The sequence below is a fragment of the Barbatula barbatula genome (assembly GCF_947034865.1).
Source record: "Barbatula barbatula genome assembly, chromosome: 4".
Lineage (NCBI taxonomy): Eukaryota > Metazoa > Chordata > Actinopteri > Cypriniformes > Nemacheilidae > Barbatula > Barbatula barbatula.
The window spans coordinates 11,263,960-11,282,029 of NC_136768.1; the positions used below are offsets into that span (position 1 = coordinate 11,263,960).

The 18,070-nt window shown below is 36.8% G+C and overlaps 1 protein-coding gene across 1 annotated transcript in view; it reads right to left on the bottom strand.

The window, feature by feature from the left end:
* ptprb (protein tyrosine phosphatase receptor type b) overlaps positions 1-18,070 on the bottom strand; it is a 66,517-nt gene that overhangs the window by 18,480 nt on the left and 29,967 nt on the right. Inside the window, exons 4-14 of the mRNA XM_079454998.1 lie at positions 17,146-17,409; positions 15,598-15,867; positions 15,093-15,359; positions 14,599-14,865; positions 6,192-6,452; positions 5,664-5,927; positions 3,531-3,794; positions 3,178-3,441; positions 2,740-3,009; positions 2,239-2,502; positions 901-1,149 (exon numbers count right to left, since the gene is read on the bottom strand). Of these exons, the coding sequence (XP_079311124.1) occupies positions 901-1,149; positions 2,239-2,502; positions 2,740-3,009; positions 3,178-3,441; positions 3,531-3,794; positions 5,664-5,927; positions 6,192-6,452; positions 14,599-14,865; positions 15,093-15,359; positions 15,598-15,867; positions 17,146-17,409 (2,904 nt within the window). The remainder of the gene's footprint in view (positions 1-900; positions 1,150-2,238; positions 2,503-2,739; positions 3,010-3,177; positions 3,442-3,530; positions 3,795-5,663; positions 5,928-6,191; positions 6,453-14,598; positions 14,866-15,092; positions 15,360-15,597; positions 15,868-17,145; positions 17,410-18,070) is intronic.

Below are 18,070 nucleotides of genomic sequence, written 5' to 3' on the forward strand. Positions count from 1 at the left end.
ATATACGGAATGAGTTGGACACATAGAAACACATACAATCCGTGTATGAATCGCATCAATGGTGACAATCAACTGAACACTGTCATTCTGCATAGCACAAAACTCTTTCAAGATTGTTTGTCACCATTGATGAGATTTGTATGTCAAGTATCTTAAGTGTGCCTCAATTGCAAAAACATATTTCTTTTGACCGAGATATTTGTATTAGTACAGCTGTATTCCCTTTTTCCACACATATCTTACTACTTCATGAATGTAACATTTTCACAACATGGTCATCTACTTCTTTCTGATGTATTTTCAGTTTTTAAACATATAATAAATTGCACTTCCTGAAGAATCTTTTTCAGTGTTTTTACATTACATTGCATTGTATCGCAAAACAATAATGTAAACACTTTCAAAAATAACAAATGTCAGTAAAGTCAAGAGTCCAACTAAAGCAAACACTAATCATCATTATGTTGACTTTAAACATAATGACAGCACGTGAACTAGAGTCAAATCTCTGTTAATTCTCAATAAGATCTTACACAGAGACAGATATAAAGTGAAAGTGTTAAAGATGTTTGTGTTTAATTCTCCTCTGGTGAGATCTTGACAGATTTCATGTGTTCATCTGTTATTTACACTTCATGTTCATCTAAGACTGTATGACTTAAGTGATTAATACATTTTATTAATGATGTATCTTAAAACATTGCAGTAGTTTACTGTAAAACACATACAGTAACTAGCTGGTAACAGTGTTGCCAGTATATAACTGTAGAAATAGCAGGTAAAGGCTAACAGTGTATGGTATGCTGCAATTCCTGTTATACTGATCCTTTAATGGTGGACATTGCTTTGATTGTTACATGTGATATGCTTCAGGGCTTTATGGTTGAACGTAGCACAAACCTGTGCGCCCTACAGCTGTCACAGTGTTTGTAAGATCTTCACTCCAGCTCTGAACCACTGCAGTATAAAGCCGACCTGCCACCAGCCCTTGGAAGACAACCCGAGTGCTCTCTGGAACCAACTTCTGCTCAAGCCCATTTAAAGAAACTGAATATCCAGTGAGACCGCCAGGACCTCGTGTCCAACTCAAAAGAAGACTTTCAGCCTGACCCTGATGCTCAACCTTGAGATCTATGACTGAGGCAGGACCTAGAAAAAAGAACATTCAATAAAAATGGAAATTTACAGAGTAATACTGAGTATAAACGAGTAAATATGCTTTGTTTTTGAAAGTACTGGTCAATTGACCCAGCCAGCATAGTCATGTGGGAAAGAGATGGGTTTGATCTGGGTTGTCATCTGGGTCCCAGACTGTTTTGTTCACCCACAGGGGTTAGCCCAGATGAAATGAACACAGCTTAGTGTGCATACTACAGGCTGCTAAATGTGACATTGAATGTTGGAGTGAATGAGATAACGAAGTGATAACAAGCATAACAATCACTGATGGACACAGAAACAACAAGAACCGAAAGAAAGGAAACAGAAGAACCACAACTGACTTTGGCCACAAACACTATTATCATTATTACTTCTTTATAATATTGGGATTAAGCAGAATATTTTTGTCATTGAAATAATAAATTGTTCGGTTTGATGTCACCATTATGGTGATCAGTGTTTGTTTTAGTTGGACATATTAATATAAATTTTTCCCTGACAGCCATAGCTGAGTTCGTAATGTATGGAGGTTAAAGAAGTCAAACTGCCCAACTAGAACAAACAGTGATCACCATAATGGTGATGTCAAACCGTACAATTATTTTCAATAAAACATTAACAATAAAAAAAATTCTCAATTATATTAAAAATTAAAGATTAACAAAATGTGTGTGGAGTTTAATCCTCCTCTGTCGAGAGATTTAATGTTTTCTTTTTCTTCAGTTTGATTCCATCAAAAGCTGTGGTTGAAGTCAATTGTAGTTGTTTCTGTGTGCATCAGTGAATCTGCTTGTCATCACTTCATTATCGCATAGTTTCAAAATCCACAATGAAGTATGCATCACACAGTCATCTGGACCCCAGCGATGCATGCACGCACACAAGGCGTGCATAGAGTGTTTCAGTGTTTACCGACCTTTTTAGTTTAGAAAAAGCACATATCATCATTTTGGGAAAGAGAGGAACAATGTCAATGGTACTGCCGCGATGATGTCACGATTATTCAATCTTGAGTCATAGTCATACAAAATCCTGTGGGAAACACTGTAGTAAACATAATTCAGAAACCATATTCACCTGTACGTGCCCATATAGAGGCCAGACTGTTCAGCTTTCCTCTTCTGCTTTTGATAAGCATCTTGTAAAGCGTCCCTGGCAGCAGGTGCATAAAGCTCCAGCGCTGAGTCTCCTCCGCCAGCGTCTTGCTGGACTGCAGGGTATCGCTTTGATCATAAAGATAAAGGTCGAACCCATCGACCCTGCCCTCCGGGGCAGCCCAGCAGAATGTTAGATCGCTGCTCGTGTTGGAGCACACATGCAGTCCAGATACTGTTGCTGGAGCTGAGGAAGTGAAATCAATACTGAATGATCTGTAAACTGTTCGGTACTATAATTTATAGGTAATGCTTCACATAAAAAAAATCATTGTGTTCCTTTCTTAAAATTGACCGCGCATAATGGATTTTAATGCTGTAAAAATAAGCTAAATTGAGATGAAAATTGCAAAGATGAGCTTGATGACTTCAAAGCAATACCAAAAAAACATAAATACACTTTGATATAATGTTCAACTCTTACTAGTCTGTCCATCTGCTGTGACCTCTTTGCTTTTAGAAGTGCTGCTGAGGGTCTGAACGCCCACTTTGTACCAGCAGCCTGGAATTAAACCGCTGAAAAGGTGCCGGCTGGTATCAGCAGGCACATTTGTGTTGTCCATCACTCTCTCGCTCTCATCCAGTAACTGCAGTTTGTATCCGTCATAAATGCCCACAGCTGGCCTCCAGCTCACCCGGAGACTGTGGGTGCTGAGTTCATTTTCTACCTGCAGGGCTGTCACAGCAGAGGGGTCTGAAACACACATAAACACAACACTGTAAATGTTTAAAATTATATCTAGACATTCAGTTTAATGCATTAAAAACCAAAGAGAAGCTTTTTGATATATAGTAACAATTGATTTTATCAAAAGCCATATTGTTTTTATAAAATGTTAATTGAGGGGTGGTTGTTTCTCACCCGTTCGTCCGCTTGTTGTGCGGTTGTTCGTCAGTTGCCCGCTTACCGACTGCACGGTTACTGAGTACAGCTGACCAGGTAACAGGTTGTGGAACTCTATCTGTGTGATGTGTTTAGGAACATTTCTGATCTCCTGCACATGTGTCCCCTGAGAAAGAGACACGTAATAGAAGTCCAAGTCTCCGTCGACAGAGGACCAGGAAGCCGTGAGACCACCATCTCCAGGGCCAACAGTGAGATTAAGACTTTGAATCTGACTGGGAACTGTGGCATGAGAGGAAAAAAGACAAGAAAATGTTCCATTTTCAATGTTCAATTGTGCAGTGTTTTCTACCATAAAGGCCTTCCATCACCTGAACGTCCTTCTGTGATCTCAGCGCGCTGGTATGAGCCGCTGTGAGTGGACAACACAATCTTGTAGAGTCGACCAGGTGTGAGTTCAGGGAACGTGTGTTCCCTAACAGTGCTGCTCAGATTTACAGCTGGTAACACTTGTGTGTCATTGAAGAAAATCTGGACCTCATAGTTCTCAACATCACCTGGAGCCGGAGTCCAAGTCACCCTCAGAAACGTTGTACCACTATCTAGCAAGGACAAATTACCCACAGCACCGGGAACTGAAATATAAAAGTACAGAATTTAACATAGCTTGATACCCAGGTACAAGTACCCAGATGATTGTGCATTATCATGTTAGCTTTGATAACAAACAGATGAGAATGCCCTACATCCTTCAATGAGCTTAATTAAAAATTCTGGTCTGCCCTTCAAAGATAGCACATCATAGGTGACTTTTCTTCTGTTTCAAATTTGCCTTTTATTTGAATATTTTTATTTTCAATGTATTTATTTACGCATTCAATGTGCCAAGTAATCAACGGTCACCATAGGGCGCTATATAGGCTCAATCTTGTCAGTCAATCTGCATTAACCGGTGCTCTGTAAAGTTTCAAGATATTATACTAAATAAATTGTAAATAAAAATAGATGACATTATTATGATTATTATTACCGTTATATTCATAATTAACGTACAAAGTAGATTTTAACAGATACAGCTCTCAGATGCGTGCAGGAATAAACGAGCATTAAAACATTTCTTTCTCTCCCTGCTGATATAGTTAACTTGACAAAAATGACTGAGCGACGTCAGACACCGAGCTCAAATAGCCAACAGTACTCTACTCTCAGCTAGTCTTGTCTCATTGTTCCAAGGTTACTAGAGCAGGCAAGACGCAGTCCATGTCAAGACCTGACAAATGCTGTGATGATAGAGCTGGACAAAGGACATGGCGACTCTACAAATTTAAATTATTAATGATAATCTTAAATCTAATTATCTTTTTATTTGTGCAAGCACTGTCGAGCTTGTGCAGAGGCTGCAGCTTTTGCCAGAGGGAAACTGGAATCCCCTGGTTAGGCCTGGTTTCCCTCTGAGGTTTTTTTCTACTCCGATGGAATTTTGGGTTACTCGCAACCGTTTGCATACTGTTTTGCACGGTTTGCCTGGCCGGGGGGCTAATAGAATGTTATAGTTTTATTTAATTAACACTGCATATAGGAATGTATAGTCTGTCTGATATTCGACCTGTGTTTTGACTCGCATAACCTTATATGTTTTGCTTATAGTCAATGTTTTCTTGTACAGCTGCTTTGTAACAATTAAAATTGTCAAAAGCGCTATATAAATAAAGCTGACTTGACTTGACTGACAAGAATAATGATTCTTATTTTCTTAAGAACGAATTAAATTATTCTTGAAATGAACGTTATTTAAAAGAAACGTATTTAGCAGTGATTTAATACAAAATATGTTTTGACTGTATGATTATCTTTACCGTTTGCTTGATGCATAACCTGCTGTTGTACTCCACATCTTATCAAATACACATTTGTTGTAACTTTGATAAACCAGATGTATTATGGCTTAAGCACCTTTGAATTTCTGCATTTCTTTGGCATTGAGCGAGTTAAATAACTCCACGCCTCTGACTGGTTTATGCAGGACTGCACATAATCACAATCCATCAACTCACACAGAAGCCTGTGTGAGGTAATCAGCCACAAATTTGGCAATTAAAATAATGTGAATACTTGTTATTTATTTTTAAAAAGTTAGTTTTCAATACTTTATCTGACATAAAACAGCCGATTCATCTCATCAGCTTGTTAAGTGTGTTCATTAGGGAGACATTTCAAACATTCTAAAGAACACTGTTTATATAAAACACCTGATTCAACTCATCAGAGACATCTATAAGATTCTGGGAGAAGTGCCATTGGGTTAGATGACTGATCGAACTTTGAGTTTGATACACATGCGCTAGTCTGTGTGTAACCTTGAAATTGTTCAATTAAATCTAGACCTATTTCATTTGAAAAAAGTAAATTATTATTTATTAAATGAGAATTTTTGTTTTAATTAAAACTAATTAATTAAAAACGTTTTTTTTATGTTATTAACATGTTCATATAAAGTCACTCACATGTTCGGCCATGTATTGAAACAGAAGCGTTATATAATCCACTCCAGGTGGTGATAGTCACTGTATAGAGTCGTCCTGGAACAAGATCACTGAACAAACACCCGCTCTGAGTCCTACTGAGGTTCTGGCTTTGAAGAAGTGTGCTGTTATACTCGATCATCACTTCATAATGGTCATAATCCCCTGACGCTGGATTCCAGTAAACCTTTAGGAAGTCATCTCTTGCAGAGTGGATGGCTGTGGGATTCTGCACTGTGGATGGCTCTTGACAAAGAAGTCATATAACATCAGTAAGGCTGTTATAATATTCACAATGTTTGGAAAGAAAATCCTGAACATCAACAATTTTAAGAAGTCACACATCTGTCTCAGGTTAAAAATATTCTTAACTTAAAATGACTATTTAGTGTAAAATCTAAAGAAATTAATTAGAAAAGTTTTGCTATGGAATTATATATATATAACATGAGAAACCCAATAAATAAAAATAAATAATTCTTACAGAATCTCATACAAAGAATTTCATACTTGTTCTGCCCTGTAAAACTGTTTGGTTCCTAAAGCTGCCGCTGTGTGTAGTAATGAAGATTGTGTACAGTCGACCGGAAACAAGACTGCCGAATGCACAATATGTTGTGGCTTTAGACACAGCAAGAGTGTGTACAATTTTCTCCTGGTCTTTCAGCATCACCATGTAACTGTCCACATCTCCCTCTGCAGGCTTCCATGACACATTCAGAGAATTTGGACTGTTATTTGTTACAGTGACCACAGAAACAGCAGCAGGCACTGAAAAACAAAGTTTTAAAAACCATTACCTTTACTTGATGTAGTTTTTTATTTTCTGTAGTTTAGGTTTTTATATTTTTGTTTTATAAAACTGTTTGGTCTAATGGTTGTTTAATTTATATTAATTTACAACGGCTGTTTAATCTCAGCCATGATGATAAAGAAGTACACATATTTTCTTCTACTACAAGTATAGTATCCTCTCCTCTTAATATGTATTCAGTAAACTTTTTATATTTGTATTTATCTTTTTTTAGATTTTGTAGATTAGTATAAATTATTATTTGCTGCAAGGATGACGTATTTTTGTACTGCTAGTGTCTTAACAAAACTTTTTCACTGATATTATACCTTAAATAAACTAAATTACAGTTTTTTTATTTGTCTCCAATTTTGCACTATTCTTAAGCTTTTTATACACTACTTTTATCAAGTTGTTAGCTAGAACCATTTCTATTTAAAAATTTTAAAAGTCCCATTTAAAAAGGTTAATGAAAAATTTATGGACCTTTTTCACAAGCCTGTGATGACACAGTAAAATGGCCAGTGTTAAATCAACACTGATCAGAATGTATATGGTCCCCCTCTAAAAAAAGAAAAGTAACACTTACGTAGGGTTGAAGTTAATGAGGATTAAAAGAATGCTACTGTTGATTTCTTCTACTGTTATGATTGGATGTCAGTTGTAGTTCTTGTGTTTCTCGTTTCTTCGTTGATTCTGCTTGCTAACAGCAGGTGTTTGTCTTTAAGGCTTAATTGCCTCATTATCTTCAACACTACATCAGTGTTACTTTAACACTCTGTAGAGTGGGACCATATACAATCTGAGTAGTGTTGATTTAACACTGGCCATTTTACTGTGCACGTTCAACGATCATCAGCATTATAAATCCTTCAAAGTTTTTTACAATTTCATTAAAAAAAATGTAAGTACAGTTATAACACCAAACTTAGTATTATATTACCATTGCATCAAATTACAAAAAAAAATTGTTAACGCTAATGCCAGGGTGTTTATTATACAGCGCCCATGGAAGTCATGGTAAATTTGACATCATTCTAATTTTTGACTACTGTCATCACACTCTCTCAATTTTTTATTTTGTTGAAAGTAGTGAAAACACTATCGTTGAGATTTTCTTTTGCTATATTGAGCAGTCAATTAAACGCGAGACAGTAAACTGGATTTACAAGCAACGTTTACTGTATTTTTCCGACATGTTGTCAAAATCGGTTGAAATATATCACTTCATATGATCTGGACTACATTTCTTATCTGATATGCTCGGTGTAAAATAGGTATTTTTTCCACTTATCGTCTTTTTAACAAAAAAAAGAGAATGTTAAAAAATGTAAAAGGCAGCTTTAGCAAGTAATGTTTCAGTAACGTTAATTAACTCTATGATATGTGCATGCGGCACGTCTAACACTTGCAGTTTGTTTTAAATACAAAATAGTAGTAGTTCTGTTCTGAGAATGTATTCAGAATGTCCCTGCTGAAACATTCCCAGAACGTTCCGATATGGTCAAGATGTGGAGTTTTTTAAAGGGTGTGGGGACATTATTTGGTGGACCTTCACAGAACATTCAGGACGTTCTCTGAACTTATAGGGGACCCCAGAAAATAAGCTTACAAGTACGAACCATTGCATCAATATTAAAAATGTTTGATTTGTCAATGTTAATTAATACTGTTAATGTTGAAATTATGTTGAATTTCAACAAACCACCATTTGCTTTAGTTGGGCTCTTGACTTGTATTATGTCAATTAAGTTCCTCTTCAAAAGCGTGCAATGTGTTTCTGTAAGAACACTTGTGTGTCGAAAAAGGGATAACATTTAAAAAGTTAAATTTGCTACAGGCTGTATTTGCTACATGTGCAATTAAGAAGCTTTAAGTAATACTGAGGTCCATGCTTTCATGATTAATGTAAATTTCCTTTTTCTAAAGTGTATTGTACTAACACAAAATAATTAATAAAATCATTGACACACTTAGACACCAACAGACATCGGACAAAACTCAACAATGTTGACATGTGATCAACAAACGATCGCTTCATGGTGCAATGCATGCTGAGTAACATCATAGTGCAAAACTCATTCATGACTCCCATCATGCTTTGCAGTTGATCTGCATAGTTTGATGACAGTCCCCATTGTTGATGTCTAAGTGTGTGAAAAATAAATTTTGTTTATTGTGTCTCTTTTTTGCAGTTCATTTTCATTACTCATGTAATCAAGAATCTCAAGATTAATTAAAGTCATCTCTTAACTTTCTTGTTGCACATCATGACAATGCACAAGTGTTCTTACTGAAACACCACATGTATCAGAACAGGTAAGTCAAGAGTGAAGAGCTCAACAAAAGCAAACACTGATCACAGTAATGGTGGTTTGATGACATTTAATTATTTAACGTTAATTGCAGGTGTAAAGGTGATGTTGGTGTCAAAATTGTCACTTGAAAATACTAAAATGACATGCCTGGGACATGACAGCTACATTGCCAGATGGTAAATCATTCAGTTACCAAAATCATACATAAATTACTGGTTGTCATTTGTTGGCAGGCAATGTTGTAGTTTGGTCCCTTGAAGGTCCTGCAAATGTTATGAGAATGTCCTCTAGTAAAGGTCCCCTATAAGTTCAGAGAACTTCCTGAATGTTCTGTGAAGGTCCACCAAATAACATACCCTTTAAAAAACTCCACATCATGATCACATCAAAACGTTCTGGGAATGTATTAGATACCAGCAGGGACGTTCTAAGAACATTCTCGGAACAAAGGTCCTCTTCTGCTGAGATCTAGAGATATCCAATGTGCTTTTTATCTTCAGTTGATTTAATCTGTGGCTGAAGTCGATTGAAGTTCTTGTGTTTCTTTTTCATTCAGTTATTATGCTCATTATCATCAGGTCTTTATCCCTAATGCTCAATCATCACTTCATTAATCATGTTCTTATCTAATTAACTTTAACTCTGATTCAGAGTTACTTTAACTGTCGTCAGAGTGGGACCAAATGTTCTCTGAGCAGATTTAATTGTACTCTGGGTATTTTGCTGTGTACTTACTTTAGAGTGCCCTGAACTGACCCTTATTGTTTGAGCCACTTGACAAGAGTTCATTAAACACTGAATTGAAATAAAAAAAGCATCTTGACTACCAGGACGTGTTAAATACAGCCTGCTGCTTTTATATAGCACATCATGACATTTTTCCAATCCCATTTGGATTGGAACAGGTTATTGTTGTGCAAAGCTCATGAATTGAATGGTCCTATTTAATGGTCCGCCTGGAATAAAAATGAAGCCGTTTCATTCTTCACAATCGACTAAATGCTTAATTGACCCCATCGTGTGGAGTTTGATTGACAGTCAACTGGACCTATCATAATGCAGATATTATGTGCCCCCTGACTGTTATATGATGCGCGCTGAAGGACTGCATCTCATCAGCACTGCCAAAATTTTATTGGCGGTAAAACGGCTTTGCGAAGGGTCAACTCTTAGAAGTATGCGAAGATCACTGCATAAACTAATTATCATTCCCACCAAACAAAGAGATGTCCAAAAGACGTAATTTCCACATTGTTAATCACTTTCATCCCCTGAGGATCCAGAATGAAAGTTTTTACAATGTCTTTTTATTACTTCTGAACATCTGATATTGATGTCTGAGGTGTTCTTTATAATTGCACTGAACCAATATTACTTTTGTAGCTGCAATTAATGTTGAATTTTTTGTGATCAGTGCTTGCTTTAATTGGGCTCTTGACTCCCATAACCTTAAATAAATTTGGTCTTTTATGGTCATTGAAACTGAGTGTTAAGATGCATTTATGGCAAATAAATAAGCTAGTAATTGTTGAACGTTAAACACATAATATTTATTGGGGAACGAGTATGTTCACTGCCCATGATTTTTATTTGGCTGTTCAGTTCTCTGATGCAACAGCATAAGGTTGAAGCTATGACATAGCTGTGCGGTTTTATGAAATATACTCACAAATCTATGTAAGTATATGATTAAAGACATGAATTAGTGTTTGAAACTCAACAATAGTGACAATCAACAAAGGAAAACTTAATTCTTCAATGCATGCTGGGTAACATCATAGTAAAAACTCGTTCACGATACGCAGCATTGCATTGATATGTTTAATTATCACCATTGTTTGAGGTTTGTAAGATGAGTGATGATATCAAACTGTGTTAAGGAAGCAATGCAGTGAGTTTTGATTGAATGTTTGTGCATATGCTACACACACTCCGAATGAGTGAGCCAATTCAAGATTTAGAATTTTTGAATGGATTTACAACTAAAACAATCTCTTTCTTCATTGAGAAATATGTGTTTTTCTGATATACCATTGTCTATACAGAAGGAGGCATAGCAAGAGCCCACCTAAAGCAAAGACTGGTAGTTTAATAAAATTCAACATTAATTGTAGGTGCAAAAGTTATAATGATTCAATGCAATTATTGAGATCACATCATGAATATGGTCATCAATATCTGAAGTTTAGAAGACGTCATAAAAACGTTCATTCTGGCTCCTCAGGGGACGAAATTTGGACATGCCTTTGTTAGGGTTGTTGTTGCTGTTAACTTTTGACACGTTCGTGAGAGCGGAGACCGGGATTAGTTGCTTTACAGAAACCGACAAATAGAATCCAGATGACTCCGGTAAGAACAGAGGTGGAGGATTGTGCATTTATGTCAACAAAGCTTGCTGCACAAACTCTGTTACAAGTCACTGCACAGCTCTGGAGTTTCTCGTGATTATATGTAGACCTTTTTATCTGCAAAGAGAGTTCACTTTCATCAAAATAACAGCGGCAAATATCCCCTGGATGCTAATGCCAAATTTGCTATGAAACAACAAACTTTCACCCGGAAGCCACATTAATCGGCAGGATGATTTATATCGCTCTGATTTAAAGACAGTGCTTCCAAAACATGTTCCCTGCCATACCAGAGGGGACAAGTATTTTGAACATGTCTACACAAAACCCTTCACTCATGCTTCAAATCCACAATTCTCAACAATGGTACCAATCAACAAAAGAAAGCTTCGTGGGTGTGTTGATGTCTAAGCTTGAGAACTGGAACATTGACACACAGCGTGTCCTCTGGTGCAAAGGCATAGATTTGCGAAAATGTTATGAGCCATGTCCTTAGTGCTCACACACTACAACTAATCGTCAATGATGGTCTCACCAACCAGAGAGTTGGGTGGAAGATACTGGCCAAACTCAGCTATTGTACAGTAACATCTATCTGTAATTTAAAAGTAGGTTGGTGTTCCTCTGCTCAACACTACAAATACTTCTGAGATTGCTGGAGCAAAATAGAGCAATTACAGCCTATTCTAGTCATGCACAGACACCTGAGGGCAGACTTGAAGAGCTCAAAAGGTACATGAGTGAGCCAGTCATAGACAGAAAAAGACACAACCTTTCAGGAAGCTCCTGTTCACCCTCCTCTGTGCCAAGTGAGAGGGTTTTCATCACAATTGGCAACATTTATGAAGAGAAGCAAAACCAAAATGTTACATGGCAATGCATTGAACTATAAAACAAATTTGTGTTAAATTTTAGTCATTGAGAACACCATAATTTTGGCAGTTTATCTGAATTCTGAAACACTGATCACCATGTTGGTGGTTTTTGAAAGCTAGGAAATTTAAGTTGGACCAAGTTAAGTTTTTTAAGTGTTACCAATTGAAGAATCTTTTTAAGTTGATCCAACTGATCACTTTTTACAGTCTTGTCAGCTTGGAAATCTTTAACATTTTTAGCTGTTACTATTTGGACTATTTTTTTTTAAGTTTTTGTGATCAAGTGATCAAAACACGTGTTAATTGCTTTGAAAATTTGTGACAAGCACATACAATTATGCATTTAAACAAAAAGTTTATAAGGTGGCGTTATTTGTAATTATGAAGCTATTCTGTTTTTATTAGTCTCAGTGTGTTGTGAAAAGGTACAGGCACCTCTATTGGCATTGGCAAATACCAGAGAATAATATCGGTACTCGTACTCAGTATTTAAAAATTTTTATCGTGTCTCCCTAATATTATGTTATTATTTCATTATCAATAAGAGATAAACAAGACATGTCTGAGATATAACATGCATACATTTTCAATCTTATAAAAATTCATACAGTATGTCATGAATCTGCCTTTCGTGTCATGTCTATTCTTGGTTTTGAGGCAGATTCATGACAAAGTCTTATGTTTTATGTGAGAGAGAGATGTTGGTTCGATCGGCTTTTCTTGCTCTCTCTCTGGTCCGTGTCTTTGTTCCCGCCATCTCGTTTCCTCGTTAACCTTCCCTGACTGTTTCATTACCCGCACCTGACCCTTGTTAATTATCCTTTGTCTGTCTCCCTTTAAAACATCCTCGTGTTCATTGTCCTGTGCTCGTTCGTTGTACCTGTTCCCTGTACATGTTTCCTGCCTTGTATGTAGAGTTCCTTGTTCGTGTTCTGGTCTGCTGTATGTTAAGTTATCTAGTGAGTTTTGTGTCAAGTCAAGTCCCTCAGCCGGCCTTCCAGCCGGCGTCAAGTCAAGTCCCTCAGCCGGCCTTGCAGCCGGCGTCAAGTCAAGTTCCCCAGCCGGCCTTCCAGCCGGCGTCAAGTCAAGTTCCCCAGCCGGCCTTCCAGCCGGCCTTCCAGCCGGCGTCAAGTCAAGTTCCCCAGCCGGCCTTCCAGCCGGCGACAAGTTCCCCAGCCGGCCTTCCAGCCGGCGTCAAGTCCTGTTCACCAGCCGGCCTTCCAGCCGGCGTCAAGTCCTGTTCCTCTCTCGCGCCTCCCTCCAGTGTACCCCCTGCTAACTCTTCCAGGACCCCACGCTCTCGAGCGTGTCCAGGGACTAAGACTGCCCATCCCTGTCCCAACCCCTTTGGACTTCCTCCCATGGACTCTTGTGTTCCCCCCATGAACTTTTGTTTGCCTCTACCCCCCCTCCCATGTTTGTTGTTTTTATTGTCCCACCCCAATCCATTTATGGTTCTTGCTTGTCTGCCCCTAGTTTTGTTTTCCATGCTTTGTTTGATCTTGTCTGTCACCCAGTCGGTCTTGTCTCGTTAGTCTTCCCCTTGGTGAACACCTGGGGGTGTTCATTAAAGGGGGGGCTTCTGTCATGAATCTGCCTTCGTGTCATGTCTATTCTTGGTCTTGAAGCAGATTCATGACAAAGTCTTATGTTTTATGTGAGAGAGAGATGTTGGTTCGATCGGAGTGATTAATTTCTGTTTTTGATATCTTGTGTAGTTAGTGTTTTCCCCATCGAGGGTGTTTTTGTTCTTGTTTTTTATTAAAGTCTTGTTTAAACCCTTACTGCTGCCTGCACTTGGATTCTTCCACCCCCGATTCGTGACACAGTAATTCATACATTGTATAGTGTATACAATACAATATTGGAAATCAAATAGATCACTGTAAAAATGTCTGTGAAATTAACTGTTAAAATCAGTAGTTTTGTCAGAAAACATCCGTAAAAATGTGGAAAACACTGGAATTTCACTGTTAATTTTGCTTAGTTTTTACAAGGAGTTTTTTCAACTCCACAAATACTATTAGCACCTTCACGTACGGAAACCACTGTCACTTTATTTCTGTTGTACGTCTACAAAAGTTCTTATAGAATTGTATAGAGATGTTGATGGTTTTTTCTTGAGTCACCATTATGGAGATGAGTGTTTGCTTTCCTTGGATCTTGACCCTTTGGAGCTAATGCTAAGATATATTTTATTAGGATTGTCATAACATGTGTTAGAGTTAGGCACTGACTAACAATGAATTTGTCATCCCCTTTTCTTTAACTGTATTACATATATTTACGAAGTCATGCTGCATATTGCTTTGTGTAAAAGGGACTTTGATTTTTTTAATAATTAATTGCAAAGAAATAAGTAAATGTAATGTTTTCATTCTATTAAAGAAAAGCTCCTAACATAAAAGACTCAAATGTATAAAGTTCCTTAAGTATTTGCCCTGAAGTTTTAAACTCCAAAGCGGTTTACGTGCTTTTCCCGTATTTGTTACAAATTTTTACTGGCAACCACAGCTGCCGGTATTTTTCCGTAAAACCTATGGAACATTTTTAAAATATAGTACATATTATATCTCTATTTACCTGTGCGACAATCAGCCTCTGCGCATTTGGAGGTCTGTGTTCCACTAACACTAGTTACCACTAGCTTGTATAAAGTGCCGGGTCTCAGGAAGGACAGTACAATTGACGTGTTGTTTGTTAGAACAGAAATGTTGTAGACTGCCTGTTTGTGAAAGAAGAGCTGCAGATGGTAGAACTCCAGATCGCCATGTGGTCTCTCCCAGCTGGCTTTCAGTCTGTCTGTATTCCCATTGTTGCTGAGTTTCAAGTGTTTCACTATCAAAGGCACTGATAACACATATTTTGTTAAATTTTTTAAAAGTAAAATGACATGGTAGTTTATACCAGACTTTTAAATGTGCAGTCTATTGGAGTCTATGGTAAATTGACCCTTCTTACCATATTTCAAAGATACATGAAATAAATAGTTTTTACAGTGTACTGTATATTACAGTAGTATATACCAGTTTTTCTAGTGTAAAATGAAATAAATTCAATCTTAAATATAATCTCACCTGTTCTTCCTTCCAGTGTTGCAGAACTACGAAGATTCTGTCGGGTGGTTGTTACAATAAGCCGGTAAAGTCGTCCAGGTGTGAGAACGTTGAAGGTGCACTCTCTCATGTCACGGCTTAAGGTTCGTGCCTGAGTAACGGTTGAGTTGTTGCCTTCGAAAAGCTGCACTATGTAGCCATCACGTGAACCAGAAGCGTGACTCCACAGAGAACTTATGGACGTTTCGTCTGTGTGACGAATGTGTAATTCTGACACAGGTGGAAAGCCTACAGAAAACATAATTCGTACAATTTGCTTTTACGGCAGTGACGTTAGGTTTAGCGATGGGCTAACTTCAGTATCGCGTATTGCAAACAATCGTATGTTTTTGAACAATTCATATTGTACAACTTCATAAAAATCAGCCACCTCACAAAATATTAGAAATATCAGGTTCTAGAAAGTTTCTGTTTGGTATAATCTCAATCTCTTCAGGACCATTTATAGTTGACATGCCGGTTTTACCTAGTTCCTCTTGGTAATAAACCGTAGAAGCCAGGCCTCCACTCTTCACACTGAGCGCAGCGCTGTAATATCTTCCTGGCTGCAGATTTAAACCTGAGAATATAATTTCTCTTGCTGTTCCATTTACTGTTCGGTTAGCTAGGTTCTCACTTCCATTTAAAAGCACCACATGGATTTGATCCCATTCTCCTGAAGGGTGCGTCCAGGTGATCTTCAACACACCATGCTCAGGCAAGTTCTCAATGAAAACATCTGACACCTTCCCTGGAGCTGCAATATTAATTGTATTTTTTAGATTAGATTTGATTCAACTTTATTGTCATTACACATATACAAGTACAGTGTAACGAAATGTAGTTTAGGTCTAACCAGAAGTGCAGTTAGCAAGTGCAGGATATACAGTTAGAATAAATACAGAATACAATAGTGAGAATATAATACAGTGGGCATGGACTATAAAAATATTTTGCAGTAGGTGTGTTCTATGAAAATATGACAGTAGGTATATACTATGAACAATATATACAGATGACTATATACTATGAACATTAATGTACAGGTGGATATGAACAGATAATAATTTAGACTAAAATAGTGCAAGTGACTTAGGTATGCATAAATTATTGACATTGGCTATTAAAGTAGCAGTGCAATAGGTGAGTTTACAGTGAGTATACAGTATACAGTATGTAAAACATACATGACCAACTCTACTAATATTATAAAATGATTAGTGAATGTTAAAAAAGAATAACACACAAACTGTTAAAACTGGAGAGTATTTGGGATTGTCAGCGTCGGTCCCTATTTACATTACATAGAAAAGTTGCCATGAAGGTGAATAGTGATTGACGTTTAGAACCATTTAAACTTTTTATTGGGAACGAAGCCTTTAATATATATGTAGAAAGAATGCAATGAAATTGTTTATAAATATAAATAATAAATATAAATAATTTTTTTTTTAACTTCAATCAAATAGTCTAATCAACTAATCAAAATAGAATGTAAAAATCTATTAGATTAACACACAAATAATTTTTTTTTTACCTACATTATTGGGAAGACCTTTGCATGTTTTATTCATGTCATGACTTCATGTCGATTATAAAATCTGGTCTAAGTTCCAGAGGGATTAGAATAATGTGTGATGAATGCTGATTTTTGACTGTGTCAGCATCCTTTAATTTATGCAATTGAGAACAATAATACAGCTTGAAATTTTTTCAGCTTCCAATTTCTGCCTTACAAAACATGTATTTCAATATCAATGCACAAGCATTTTTGTTGGATGACATTTGAAAACATTGAAGTTGGTATAGTTTGTGTATAATCTAACAGTACGTCCCAAGTCAAGAGCCCAACTAAAGCAAACACTGATCACAAATATGGTGATTTGTTAAAGTTTCAATTTGTTTTCTACATTAATCGCTGGTGCAAAAGTCATATTGAGTCTATGCAACTCACAGTAACAAATCAACTATTTTTTTAACATTGATTAAATGTTTGCCTGCTATCTGGGGTGTAAATCATAAAGTCTACCCTTACCTGTTTTTCCTGTGGCACAATTCTGATTAGACAGCTGTCCACTTGTGGTGTTGACCAACACCTGGTAGGTCTTTCCAGGGCTTAGGCTGTCAAACATCACATTTGTAGTGTCTGAAGACAGTTTTCTCTTTATGGGAGTTGAACCAGGTGAAGTCAGACTGACAAGGTAATTGTCCACGTCACCAGAGGCTTTATCCCACAAAACCTTGAGGATGTTTTGACTGCCGTTGTTCTCCACTCTGAGATTAGAAACAGCGGCAGGCACTAAACCGACAGTAGGAGGTCAGTCACAATAATTAGCAATGTTTAAAGTCAACATACTGTATTTACATTATGTTTTCCTAAATGTTCTTAGTTTTATTGTGAGACATTTGTTATTGTCATCAATACACATCATTAATATAAGTAAAAATACGTGTCTCATAGACATTAAAAGTAAAAAAAGATATCAGAAAAGATTTATTTAAAAATTAAATAATTTAATGTAAACATACATGAGTAAAAGTTTAAAATTAATGTGGATTGTATTGGTAAAACTAACTAGATTAGGTGACTTTGATGAGAATTTTTTGAGATCTTACAGAAATTTTCAATATTACTGACTTTTGTTTGCAGACTTCTGATTGGGGTTGTCAGATTGGGATGTTTTTAGGCATTACATTTTATAAGATCACTTGGGTGAACAAAACTCAAGCGCATGTACTTTATCCAATAAGTGCAGCTATTACGGTCCCACTCAAATAGTTGTGAATAAAAATGTGAGACCATTGTTGTCTAAAAATGTGTCTATTAATGTAGAGTGTCTGTCGTTTTTTATTACTTGGATTCATCATAAAGGATGTGGATAGATTTGTATTAAAAAACTGTAATGTTTCATCAGTCAGTCACGTTACCACTCGGCTAACGCATTATAGGGATACTTCAC